Source organism: Scardinius erythrophthalmus, assembly GCF_964197995.2.
Source record: "Scardinius erythrophthalmus genome assembly, chromosome: 1".
In the NCBI taxonomy this organism is placed as follows: Eukaryota; Metazoa; Chordata; class Actinopteri; order Cypriniformes; family Leuciscidae; genus Scardinius; species Scardinius erythrophthalmus.
This window is the reverse complement of record NC_138221.1, coordinates 56,560,812-56,573,158: the sequence shown is the minus strand read 5'-3', so window position 1 is coordinate 56,573,158 and position 12,347 is coordinate 56,560,812. Positions and strand designations below refer to the sequence as shown.

Below are 12,347 nucleotides of genomic sequence, written 5' to 3'. Positions count from 1 at the left end.
CCTTCCTTTTCTTTTAAAAACACTACACTCTAAAAAATGCTGGGTTGTTTTAACCTATGGTCAAATATGGATCTAACCCAACGTTGGGTTAAAAATGCAATTTAAAAATGGACAAACCCAGCCGTTGGGTTACACATTTAAATTGCATTTTTAACCCAATGTTTGGGTTAGTCCATATTTGACCATGGGTTAAAACAACCCAGCATTTTTTAGAGTGAATAGTAAATTCTATTCTGAGCATAAAATATTTCCTAACCCTATAGCTGAATGCCATACAAAAGATCTCTTAATATATTACCTAACTTTTTCTTTTTTGGAGTTTAATGTTAGTTTTTTCTTTGTTCCTGTGCACACATGAGAGCTAAATGATGGAGAAGAGAGAGAATTTTAGCAAATTAATTCAAATGAAAAGTAACGTGCATTACTTAAATATTAATGTGCAAATTTATAATGTGACGCATCACTTTAGTCGTTTACTCTGACCTTATTTCTTTTAGTCCAAATTCATTAATAAAACACCATGGACCGCTCCATTGTTAACATACGGAGTATGAAACATTGCCAGTGGGACATTAAATAGGAAGTGTTTGTGTGAACTCACAACAGGTTTTGCGTATAGGCTAGAGAACGCAAATATCTTTGCAAAAGAACGCAAAAGCTTTGAAAAATATTTGTTCCTCCCATCCGCAAATTTTTCCCACCACCCTTAGACCTTTCCAGACCCTTTAGGGTCTCCGTAGAACAGCACAGCGATCTGATGACTTTTAAAGTCGTGTAGTCTAAATAATAGGCCTAATACCCGGTTTCACAGACAGGGCTTATTAAAGCCACGATTAGAATTTAGCTATAACGTGCCTTATAGAAAAAAACATTGCTGGTGCATCTTGAGACACAACAATGGCAGTGACATATTTTAAGATATGTTTAAATAGCTCAAACATGCATTTTAGTCCGGGCCTAGTCTTGTGAAACCGGGGGTAAAAGTTCAAACACAACAGAACGTGACAATCACTCACATGTCACTATAAGCTGTGGGTGACGACGTCTTACACAAGGAAGGAAGAACCGAGGGGATGGGTCTGTTACTTCTCATTTCTACAAGTCAGTTCTGGTTTTATTTCTCAGTTAGGTGTGAGACCTTTGTTCGGATGACTAACAAATTGAAAAAACAATCAGAGAGATACAGGAGCCACAAACAACTGTGACATCAACATGAACTTTGGTTTCCTCTTCACCATCGCATTCCTTGTTTTGAGATTAGGTGAGCAGAGATTGATTTTATCAATGATATGTGTAGGCTACACTCTTAAAGAAAAGTTCCAAAAGGGGTTTTCCACAGTGATGCCATGATGCCATTTTGGGTTCACCAAAGAATAATTTTTTTTAAAGAACCATTTTATTTTTTTCTTAGTGTGAAGAACATTTTAGTAAAGGACTTTTCTCCATTCTAAAAAACCTGTAGTGCAATGCAAGTTCCTCATGGATGTTAAAGGTGAACCATTGATGCTGATAAATAGCCTAAACTTTTAAGAGTGTACTTAGAATATTTATTAAAAAAAATAAAAATCTTGATTAGTTGAGCTACTTGAAATATTAATAATATGAATTATCAGCAATTAAATGTATTCAATTTAATAAAACAATATTCTGAATTTCTACAGTCAGAGGATGTACGGTAGATGTCCAACAGCCAACGACGCTCATGAGAACAAAAGAGCAACAGTCTGTCTCTATTCCCTGCTCTGTCAATATATCCTGTCAACTCACACCTCAAATCTCTTGGTATGTGTTCCGGAAAGACTCTCACTACCAGATTGATTTGTCAAGCCAGCCACAGAAGTACAGACTGGAGCAACATGATCTGGAAATCAGCTCTTTGTCAAAAGCAGACTGTGGGGTGTATTACTGTGCAGCGGCTCTGCCGACAGTGACTCACAGGGGGGCACAGGCAATCGGACAGGGAACCACTTTGAAAGTGTCAGGTAAGCACTAGCAGAAGATTCAGCACGACCCCATTAGACCCTTCTATTGTGTTACACACATCATTCTTGTTTTGTGTCCAGAGAAGGGCTTTAACGTCCCTCAAACACTGCTTTTGACACTGCTTGTCCTGCTGAGTGTCTACAGCCTTCTCGTCCTGGGCATCCTCATCTGCATTAAGGTGCACTTTTAAAGTTACAGTAGTAATGCAGTTATAATGCTGTTAAACAAGCATTTTAACGCTCAGAATTTTACTACATTCTCAAAGAACTTTTTCATAATGCAATTTAAATAATTAAAATATGTTTGTTTTTTATCGATAGACTGGACAATTCAACTCAGTTTTTAAAAGAAGATGGAGTAAAACTAATAAAAAGGTATTGTTTGACCCTATTTATATGCAATAGCAAAACATACACTATTTTGGGGGCGGGAATTGTTTTTTATGCTTTTGAAAGAAGTCTCTTATGCTCACCAAGGCTGCATTTATTTGATCAGAGTAAAAACCAAAGTCCATTTCAAGTCTGTTCACTCGGCAAGCTACATTTGCTAATTTGGCCATCCGAAACCAATCCAGTCTTTAGCGTCACATGATCCTTCAGAAATCATTCTAATATGATGATCTGATGCTCAAGAAACATTTATTATTATTATCATCAGTGCTTTTTTTCAGGGCTCTTCAATTAATAGAAAGTTCAAAAGAACAGCATTTATTTAAAACAGAAATGAAGTTTCTTTACTGTCATTTTTGATCAATTTAATGCATCCATGCAGAATAAAACTAGTAATTTCTTTACAAATATATTTGTTTGAGACCTTACCATAAAAATGGTCATATTTTTGTGAAAACCATAAAAAAGAAATCTTACCAACCCCAAACTTTTGAACGGTAGCGTTCAGTGTGTCAAAAGTGTGGATGTTTTCAGGAGGACTCTGCAAGACAAGTGATTTTCAGTGGAGTGGTGCAAGAACTGTGCAAGAGGAACTTGAGTGGTGACAAGTATCAGGCACGCTACGAAGTTTCCCAAGACAAGGTTTTCACTTCAGACTATTCTTTTACAACACACATGCATATTTTTAAGCAAATTAATATTAATTTGTTGCTAACACTCCTTGTGGAGTTTTAAGACTGAAATTGCTGTCATATTACAGTACCAAAACGTCTTGTTATAGCCTAACATTTATTTTCAATCTTCCCCACAGTCTAAAGGTCTTCAAAATATATACCATAGTGAAGATGTTTACCAAAATCTTGATGAGTAAAAGAAAACAACTGCCCTAATGTCCTGCTGATCCTGATCGAAAACCTGCAGCTTCCTGCAAACATGCAAGCTATTTTGGGGGAAGTGGTTGCAGAGACCCAGAATTGGGATGTTTTGATGACTTTCTTCATGTTTCGCATTTAATGTGAGCCCTCTTGCTATGTCAACTGTATTAATGTAGTGACTAAATTTACAGCAAGACATTATGTGAATTGAGTAAACATTTAAATAATAAAAACATTTATATAACAAGTTTTCTGGAATGTTGTTTAAATTTGCAAATTAGGGCAATGTTTAATTAAATATGCACTAGGCTCAAAATTCATGTTTTATTTGATTGACACTGAAGGTTTTTACAGTGGTGGTGTGTGTCTTTTTATCACTCAATAAGTTAGAGAACACTGTCAACAGCCAGACAAAATTACATTTTCACCATGTTTTTTTTATGAATAAAATGATATAGGCTATAAAACCTGGCAAACAAACCCCAAAACCTTCAGAATATAGACGGGAATGAAACTGGAAAGTTTTATGTAGTAGCCACTGAAGTGGAGAATTCTGGAGATAAACATTGGCACAATACGTTTTGCACAAATCAGGATTTTATTTTCTGCTTACATTTACCAACAATTTACAATCCAATTCAGAACATATTTCTTTCTCATAATCTTTTTGGGCATTACTTGTAGCTAGCCTAATAGCCTATGCTATTTGCTCGAGCGACCATCTCTTGACTTGACAGATCTCTGTCTCAACCACAGTCTATGGTCTCAACCATAGACATAATATACATAGACGCCCTATTGGCCGCTGGATCGTACGTCAACGGCGCCGCCATACTGCGGAGGGCAACTTTCCCATACCTCTCATAACGAGAATTGAGAAAAATGCCTATTTCTTGTGCTGCTTGGGGCTTTACAAATCGCCACACAATTGAAAACAGGTCTCAGGGAATTACCTTTCTCAAGCAAAACTGAAAATTTGTTTCTGGTTGCATTTCATTTACTATTTTTATTTTCAGAGGAGAAAGGCCACGAAATTTAAAAATACTACTGTTATTGTGTCACGAAATGTAGTTTTAAGAGTTTTTCAGTCGACAATGTAGTTGTTTAAAGCTCAAATTTGTGGTTTATTTATAAAGATAGCGCCTTTTTAAAAATGTTATCTGACGGTTTCGGAGTTGTGAGATCCAGCGATCCCCGCGGGCGTTCAGCGCTCATGTACCCCACCGAGAACAGCCTTGCCTCGGCTATAGTGCATGTCGTACACCGCTTCTGAGTTCTGACGTTCGTCGCTGTCAGTCTAGTGAGAATAATTCGTCTTGTGTATATCTAACGGGCGATCTTTGGTTTCATTAATCTATAATTTGTTCCTTGGCAGATTGTTTTGGCTGAGGGCAAAGTGAAGTTTCATAACTTAATATATTTAGGCTATTATAACAGTGTAGCCTGCTGTATGTTTGACTGGGTCGTTTACTTTATTTCTTGATTTGTATAGCTTCTTATACCTTTTAAAAACTGAAATTTAACAAAAAGAGACAGGGTTGCGTCATTTTATTTTATATAGCCTATGTAATAATATTTTAAAATGTATAAATTTACATTATTTATTATTGTTATTATAATAATATACCACTTACAATTATCAATCTATTATAGTTATGCTGTCAAATTATTTTACTATTCATAGTAACTATTTAACCTATTATTTTTTATTGTCTATATTCTGTAATTGATATTTCATATTCTACTGCTATTATTATAGTATACATAAACTATATGCTATTATCAATATATTATTATTATTATTATATTAGTACATATGATATTATATAATTATACTTTTCATTACTATTTTATTTACTGTATACTGTTTGTTTATTTTATTGACTAAACTATTTACTATTAGCCAGTAGCGTAGCCAGGAATCACAATGTGGGTGGGCCCAGAGAAAATCAGGTGGGCACAGCCTAAAATGCATCTGTTATCAAAATAGGCCAACACAACTACACCTGCTTGAATACACCACAGTTTAATCAGAGCACAAGCATGTATGTCATCATAAGCAGTGTTAATAAAGAACATAACGATAAGAACAGCATTTCCACTGCGCGCGGCCAGGCCACACCACACACACACGCGCATCTGACAGATGCGAATCAACATCATCAAATCAGCAGGACAGTAGTGGACAGTGTGTAAAAACCAAAAACCAAAAACAGTGCTTGGTCATAGTCTGGCTCAGCGGCCACATAAACCACGTTATATAAACAACATTGACTAGGCAACTACATAAACGTAGATTGGCTTACTTTTGATGACTAGCTTATAACAGGAGACGACGGGGCTGGGGGTCGCACACAGTTTTAAATTCGAACACATTATTCTCTGAGTGTAGTGTGTACACTACACACACCGGCGGCGTCTGTCCGCGGCGCCCAGCACGGCTCAGGACCTTGTTCAAAATCTTGCCGCGTCACAGAGCGCTATTTACATAGTTTTATATTAAATTTACATTTATTTGTCTCAAATCGTAGTTAATGAATCTGACTTCACCCTGGGCTGCAATATACGTTTAGTTTTATATTCATGTACAGAAATCAGCTGCTTGAATGAAAATTGCTGACATTATCGGATTTTCAGATGAGAGTTGTCCTAGACGCGGCGCTGCGCGTCCAGTGTGCGACCCCCTTAAGAGTTGAACACTGCAATGATTTCGTTATAGTCCAACGATTCAGTCAATTCTCCTGAACATCTGCATTATCTTCCTCCTGTGGTGGCCGTGGTCTTTTTGACACAAACTTGTTGATCTGTTTCATTTTAGTTTAACATAACGTTACTTAGCTAAACTTCAGTGTCCCTCTGTGAAATGTGCTCGTCGTTGTGAAGGGGGGATGGGCTGTTCGCAATCATCTGAGCAAAGAGTATAGAAGTAACAAGAGGCGAAACTCCGTTGCAGTTTTGACAACAGCCACTAGGTGGCGCTTCGGTAGCGCGGCCGCCATTTTGGACTGAACCAACGGCTTTACTGGTAGCACAACTACTGTACAGCATTAACATTATGTCTGAAAATAATTGCAAACAAAGAAAACAGTGTTCTGCCATCAACTGCAACAACTACCAGTGTACAACCAATCAACTAGCATTTCATAGATTCCCCAAAGATCCAGAGAGGTAAAGTAGAAAAGGTTTTATTAACTTTAAAGTGAGCTAACGTCAACGATAACAGGTGCTGTAACGTTAATGTAAGCTATCCCATAACCGCAGTAACAGTTTGCTAACGTTATGTATTTGGTCGAAATTGTCAAGACTCGAAATGTGCTTTTTAAATCGCATACTTTCAGAGATATATGAACACCTAACCTGGCAAATGACCGCTTTATTAATTCATTGTTATCACTAAATTAACCCTTTAACTGTCACCTTTTTTTCGCTTAAACATGAAAATCACTATCCAAACTTAAATGGTTGTAACGTTAGTATGGTTGTAACGTTAATACTATGGTTGGTCTTGTTTTAATTTGTCAGATTATTGTTGAAGTGAAATAAATTATGAAAGTGAAACAGAAAAAAGTTATATAAGTTTGAGTTTATTAAAATGTACAAATTTTAAAATATAATTATTTATATTTTATATAAAATATATATATATATATATATATATATATATATATATATATATATATATATATATATTACAAAATATATTTTACTCTAGAACTGCAAGAAAATGAAAGCAAAAAATCTGAACAAGTTGTGTTCCACATTTTAGGTTGATATGTTGATATCTCGCTCCCTCACCCTTTCTGCCGTGTGCTCTAACGTTACACGGTTTGGAGCTGCGCGCTCTTGCTCGCTCGCTCTAGATTCCGGGTGATTTTAGCTAATTTGCGGGCATCAGGGAGCCGCTATAAATATGCGGGAGACTCCCGGATCTTCCGGGAGACATGGGATGTCTGCTCTAGAGATATTAAAAACTAGAAACTACTTTTTAGTTAATTTAACCGCTTTTGAATTTGAACCGGTATAGTTCAATCCTATGACAGCGGTGTTGCGTTCAGTCCAAGATGGCGGAGCTGCAGCTCTGCGCATGGGTGAGTTTGTTGCAATGGAACGTTCTATTGAGTTTCGCCTCTTGTTACTTCTATACTCTTTGATCTGAGTCTGACTCCGAAATGCGCTACGCGGGCATTTCGTCATCACCATGACAACCAAACAAGAATCAAGAAACATTAAGATTTATTTTTATAGGTCAAAATTGTTATAATCGCAACATAATTTCCTAGGCTACCTTGTGAGGCCACTGAGTGACTAGATGGGCCTGACTGACAGGTGGGTGGGCCCAGGCCCACCCAGGCCCACCCGTAGCTACGCGAGTGCTATTAGCCTACCTCTCACTTTATCTTATATTTACTATTTGCATTGCACTGTAGTTGTACCATATCATATTACCATAAAATGATCCATCAGTTATCTTTGTTATTGCTAAAATCGGGTCAATGACAGAATATGCTTTTCCCACAATAAGAAACTTTATTTAATTTAATGTGAAAATTAAATTATATCTCAGTATGGGGGTGTTCACAATTCTTATCCAAGAATGAAAAGCTAAATACATGACAAGAGCTTTGGCCATTCCTTATTAAAAAAAAAATATATATATATATAAGTCTATCTATCGAGAGTTTAACTAACTACAGATGGAACTTTTTTTGTACACCACATACAAACCACCGAAATCGGTTGATAAATGTATTTTTTTTTGGTTTTTATACAGAAAAACCGCAGCTCAGCAGTTTACTTGCATTTGATTACAGCGCAGTCTTGCCCGCCACAAAATGGCGGACGCGTTGACGTATCGCAGCAACGTTCCAAAGCGGCCAATAGGGCGTCTATGTATATTATGTCTATGGTCTCAACTGCCAGTGCCAATATGAAATCTCGCGAGAACTCCACGTGAATAAATACTCCACGAACTCTCGTAAGGCCTTCTTCTTCCTGAATACACATCACGTAAGTCGAAACGGCTCTTAACAGAATCTGCTTTTATCTCAGCAATCATTTAATGAAAACTTTACTTTTTTATGTAAAATGTATCTGTACGGTTTTCGTACAATGCGATACCAAAATGAGTCTAATGAATTGAGCAGAAATATTATTTTAGAGCAGTTAATATTAGACGGTCTCAAAATGGCGGAGAACTGGTGTAGGTAGTAATTTAGTCTTAAATTGCGTTCTTGTATTATGATTCATTACATGTTAATTACACAACTCCATATACGGGGTTATGGACTATGGCTATAATGGCTCATATATTTGCAAACAAGTGGATTGTAATGCATGCGCATTTATGCTTGACATGTGCGATACATAAAGCGTTACTTGTATAATCAATGGAGATGTTTTTATTGTTTTTAGCAAATGGCGGACGACGCCGGTGGTAGAGGAGGTTTTCGCGGAGGTTTCGGCGCTGGCGGCCGGGGTCGCGGTCGTGGTCGCGGCAGAGGCCGTGGAAGAGGCCGCGGTGCCCGGGGAGGCAAATCTGAGGATAAAGAGGTAGCTAAAGCATCATCGCCTTACTCTACTCTCTGTAACTGTTATGAGTTATGAATGTATAAATGTTTTGCTAAAGGTATTTTTCAATGCATGCATTCTGTACTATTCGGTTGTTTATTTAAGCTGTACCACATGGTCTTTATTCCTCGTGTGCCAGCATCTGTCAATGTCTGTAGCTTCCGTTTCTATATGCTTATGAATAATTAATTTGTTTTATATAGTGGGTTCCTGTGACCAAACTTGGTCGTCTGGTGAAGGATATGAAGATCAAGACCCTGGAGGAAATTTATCTGTATTCTCTGCCAATCAAGGTACTAAAATTGACATGAAAGTGAAATTTATTTTCAAAAGTCCTGTTATGGATCTTGAAGTGAATAATTCGTCTACAGATGCATTCCTTTTTATTTGCTTTTTAAATATGCAGGAACTATACGGTTATCCGGACCACACCTATTTGGGTAGGGTTAGGTTAACCGTATAGTACATTTACGTGTGGTCCGGATAACCGTATAGTACCAATATGCATTTGAAGTTGAATCAATATCCTAACTAGTTTAACCAACAATGAAAATTGTTCAAATCCGTAAGACTTCTGTTCATATTTGAAACACAAATGAAGATATTTTGAATGTTTTGGGTGAACATACTTTCAATGGAGGTACTGAGATTTCTTTAAAAATATTAAATTACAAGCAATTGTGTAGAACCAATCCCACCATGTGTTTTTCAATCCGTTATATGATGTACATCACAATATGACAGAAAAGATGTTGCTACTTTAGTTTCATGACTTAAGTTATAAAGACCTCCACTAAGTGACAAAACAATGCTTGGCTTTTTGCAAAACTTAAAACTTTTCTTTCCTGTAGGAGTCTGAGATCATTGACTTCTTCCTGGGCTCAGCACTGAAAGATGAAGTTCTGAAGATCATGCCTGTCCAGAAACAGACCAGGGCTGGTCAGCGCACCAGGTTTAAGGTGACTTCCCTCTGCCGGAGTGTTCAATGCTTATCTGGTTCTTCACTTCTCACAGCTGATTCATGATCGCTCATGATTCTCAATCTTTAGGCCTTTGTCGCTATCGGTGACTACAATGGCCACGTTGGTCTAGGAGTGAAGTGCTCCAAAGAGGTAGCCACAGCTATCCGTGGAGCCATCATCCTGGCCAAACTGTCCATCATTCCCGTCAGAAGAGGATACTGGGGTAACAAGATCGGAAAACCACATACAGTGCCGTGCAAGGTGAGACTTAAAAGATTGTTTTAGGTTTTATTTGGCTTGGTTTGAATTGGAGCATGTTTATTGACTGAATGTGTTTGGTTAGGTGACTGGTCGCTGTGGTTCAGTCCTGGTGCGTCTCATTCCCGCTCCCCGTGGTACCGGCATTGTGTCTGCTCCCGTGCCCAAGAAACTGCTGATGATGGCTGGTATCGATGACTGCTACACATCTGCCAGGGGCTGCACCGCCACTCTGGGCAACTTTGGTGAGAAAACCTTGTTTGAAAACCGTTTCAAGATACAACTGACCATGCTTGGGTATTTCAACGTTAAAAACCGCTGTCTTTCATTGCAGCCAAGGCCACCTTCGATGCGATCTCAAAGACTTACAGCTACCTGACCCCTGATCTCTGGAAGGAAACTGTGTTTGCCAAGTCTCCTTACCAGGTAATGCATGCATTTCCAGACATTATTCTTTTTCACAAATGCATTGTCATTTGAAACTAAAGGGTCTCCTTTGTTTCAGGAATTCACTGATCATCTGGCCAAGACTCACACCAGGGTCTCTGTTCAGAGGACTCAGGGAGCTCTTCCTGCACCCTCCTAAATTTTGTACAATGGATTGAAATAAAAGTCCAGAAAGTAAACATCTTTTTTGACTCTGTGTTCTGTTTGACATTAAAGTTGTGCAATAGCGGTAACAAAGTTGCTACAAGTTTGTGGATTGGTTCCAATCTGCATACCAAAAACTCCCAATGTGGGCAAGTTAGATTTCTCAGGTAATTTATTTAGATGGTTTAAAATAGGGATGCACCCATATGAAAATTGACCGATAATTCTTTATAATTGAAAGCTGATAACCGATAAATCTAAATCCAAGTTTTTATATAATTTGAGAGCCTGCTTATATAGCATGTCTTTAATATATCTGCTAAATTTTCTTATCGGACCAATAACATTAAAAATGAACAAATAGCGTCTGACACGATATGTTGGCCGATATATCATGCATCCCTAGTTTAAAATTAAGATGCTTGCTATATTGTGATCTTCACGGCTGAAGGGGCTTCAAGTGCCCTACTGTCTAATGACACAAAGCACTTTGCCTTTTGACTTCTATTACTGCAGTCACTGGGGAAATATTTTCATTAAGCTAAATTCATTAAATTCCTAGAATATAATAGTCCTTGACATGCAAACTAATTTTATACTAGTTGGCATAAATCAGTGCTATACACTAGGTCATGCTGTTGCCATATAGGGTGTTTATCGATACTCATTGATGCTTGTTTACTTGCTCCTCTGTTGTCCAGCCTGTGACCCTACTAGGAGCTGTATTGAGCTAACCCCACCCTCACTACAGCGCCTACTAGGGTCACAGAGTTTAGCACTACACTGTAAACCGATCAAAGGGTGCCATCTTGAAGGACATTCAATTCTCAATTGCCCCTCGAGTCACTGTTGATCAATTTAATGCATCCTTGTTGAATAGAAGTATTGCATTTCTTTTGAAAACCTCCGTACCCCCCCCCCCCACACACACACACACACACAACTTTTTGAATGGCAAAATCTGATCTGTTATATATATCTTTATAGATAAGTGTATTGACACAGATTTTAAACAAGTAAAATTCTTATTTTACTGGAATATTACAGTATTTATAGGTGATTTATTCATGCACATTATTTTTTTTATAAAACTTCCCCTCCCTCTTGCAGTGTCATCTCTTCTCTGATCACGTGTTTAAGGGCGTGAGGGCGGGATCAACTGTCACTCACATAAGATTGACCAATAGCAAACCACAGTCATCCAATCAATTCCCCATGGACAAAATCAAGTCCCACGCTACATTTTTTTCTTGTTCTCGGATATATGTCAGTAACTTTTAAAAGTAATTTGATACAATATTGCAATTTGCACTACTCTAATAGTCCATAGTAATCGATTGTCGAGTTCACGCGCATTGGTTTAGTACCTATGATCACGCGCATGAACTCGAGAATCGATTACTATGGACTTCGACCGAAAACAGGATGTGAACACAGGTATTTGCGCTGACTGAATAAACATCATTTTTATTCATATCTTTCACATCTACTGCAGTCAGATTGACTCGCGTTCACTCCGAAGGAATCACTCACATGACCTGTGCACTTGTAATGACACATCAAGGATGTTAAGAGGCTAAAAGCTGGTTTAAAACTTGCCCCATTGAAGTCAACAGGGTGCAAATTTTAAAAAGAGGATAACATGGTGTAGGCAACACCGATTTTTGTCGTTGTTCTCTGTATTGACAGCACTCCAAATGTACAAAAAAATGAGCTCAATG

At 37.8% G+C, this 12,347-nt stretch overlaps 3 protein-coding genes across 4 annotated transcripts in view; 2 read left to right on the top strand and 1 right to left on the bottom strand.

The window, feature by feature from the left end:
- spag9a (sperm associated antigen 9a) overlaps nucleotides 1-6,011 on the bottom strand; it is a 57,800-nt gene extending 51,789 nt beyond the window's left edge. Inside the window, exon 1 of the mRNA XM_081386781.1 lies at nucleotides 5,554-6,011. The gene's annotated coding sequence lies outside the window, so the exon portion shown is untranslated. The remainder of the gene's footprint in view (nucleotides 1-5,553) is intronic.
- Nucleotides 786-3,564, top strand: LOC308703392 (immunoglobulin superfamily member 6). Of its 2 annotated transcripts, XM_081386835.1 has the most exons (6): nucleotides 786-1,261; nucleotides 1,662-1,982; nucleotides 2,064-2,161; nucleotides 2,304-2,357; nucleotides 2,907-3,014; nucleotides 3,184-3,564. In XM_081386835.1, the coding sequence occupies exons 1-6, from the start codon at nucleotides 1,213-1,215 to the stop codon at nucleotides 3,241-3,243; spliced, it is 690 nt and encodes a 229-aa protein (XP_081242961.1). In that variant the 5' UTR covers nucleotides 786-1,212; the 3' UTR covers nucleotides 3,244-3,564. The 2 variants fall into 2 exon arrangements, with proteins under 2 accessions (XP_081242961.1, XP_081242960.1); XM_081386834.1 differs by lacking the exon at nucleotides 3,184-3,564 and having other exon boundaries at nucleotides 2,907-3,137.
- A 2,160-nt stretch (nucleotides 6,012-8,171) lies between the features above and the next one.
- Nucleotides 8,172-10,665, top strand: rps2 (ribosomal protein S2). Its single transcript, XM_081386763.1, has 8 exons — nucleotides 8,172-8,254; nucleotides 8,660-8,797; nucleotides 9,019-9,108; nucleotides 9,667-9,774; nucleotides 9,865-10,038; nucleotides 10,121-10,280; nucleotides 10,370-10,461; nucleotides 10,541-10,665. Exons 2-8 carry the CDS (start codon nucleotides 8,663-8,665, stop codon nucleotides 10,619-10,621), a joined length of 840 nt encoding a protein of 279 aa, XP_081242889.1. The 5' UTR covers nucleotides 8,172-8,254; nucleotides 8,660-8,662; the 3' UTR covers nucleotides 10,622-10,665.
- The last annotated feature ends 1,682 nt before the right edge of the window (nucleotides 10,666-12,347 follow it).

Bases quoted from the DNA above. Each gene is read 5' to 3' on its own strand.
- rps2 (XM_081386763.1), top strand. From the start codon at position 8,663: ATGGCGGACGACGCCGGTGGTAGAGGAGGTTTTCGCGGAGGTTTCGGC. The intron at 9,775-9,864 runs GTGACTTCCCTC...CTCAATCTTTAG, and splicing joins GTCAGCGCACCAGGTTTAAG to GCCTTTGTCGCTATCGGTGA. The intron at 10,039-10,120 runs GTGAGACTTAAA...GTGTTTGGTTAG, and splicing joins CACATACAGTGCCGTGCAAG to GTGACTGGTCGCTGTGGTTC.
- LOC308703392 (XM_081386834.1), top strand. From the start codon at position 1,213: ATGAACTTTGGTTTCCTCTTCACCATCGCATTCCTTGTTTTGAGATTA. The intron at 1,262-1,661 runs GTGAGCAGAGAT...GAATTTCTACAG, and splicing joins ATTCCTTGTTTTGAGATTAG to TCAGAGGATGTACGGTAGAT. The intron at 2,162-2,303 runs GTGCACTTTTAA...TTTTATCGATAG, and splicing joins GCATCCTCATCTGCATTAAG to ACTGGACAATTCAACTCAGT.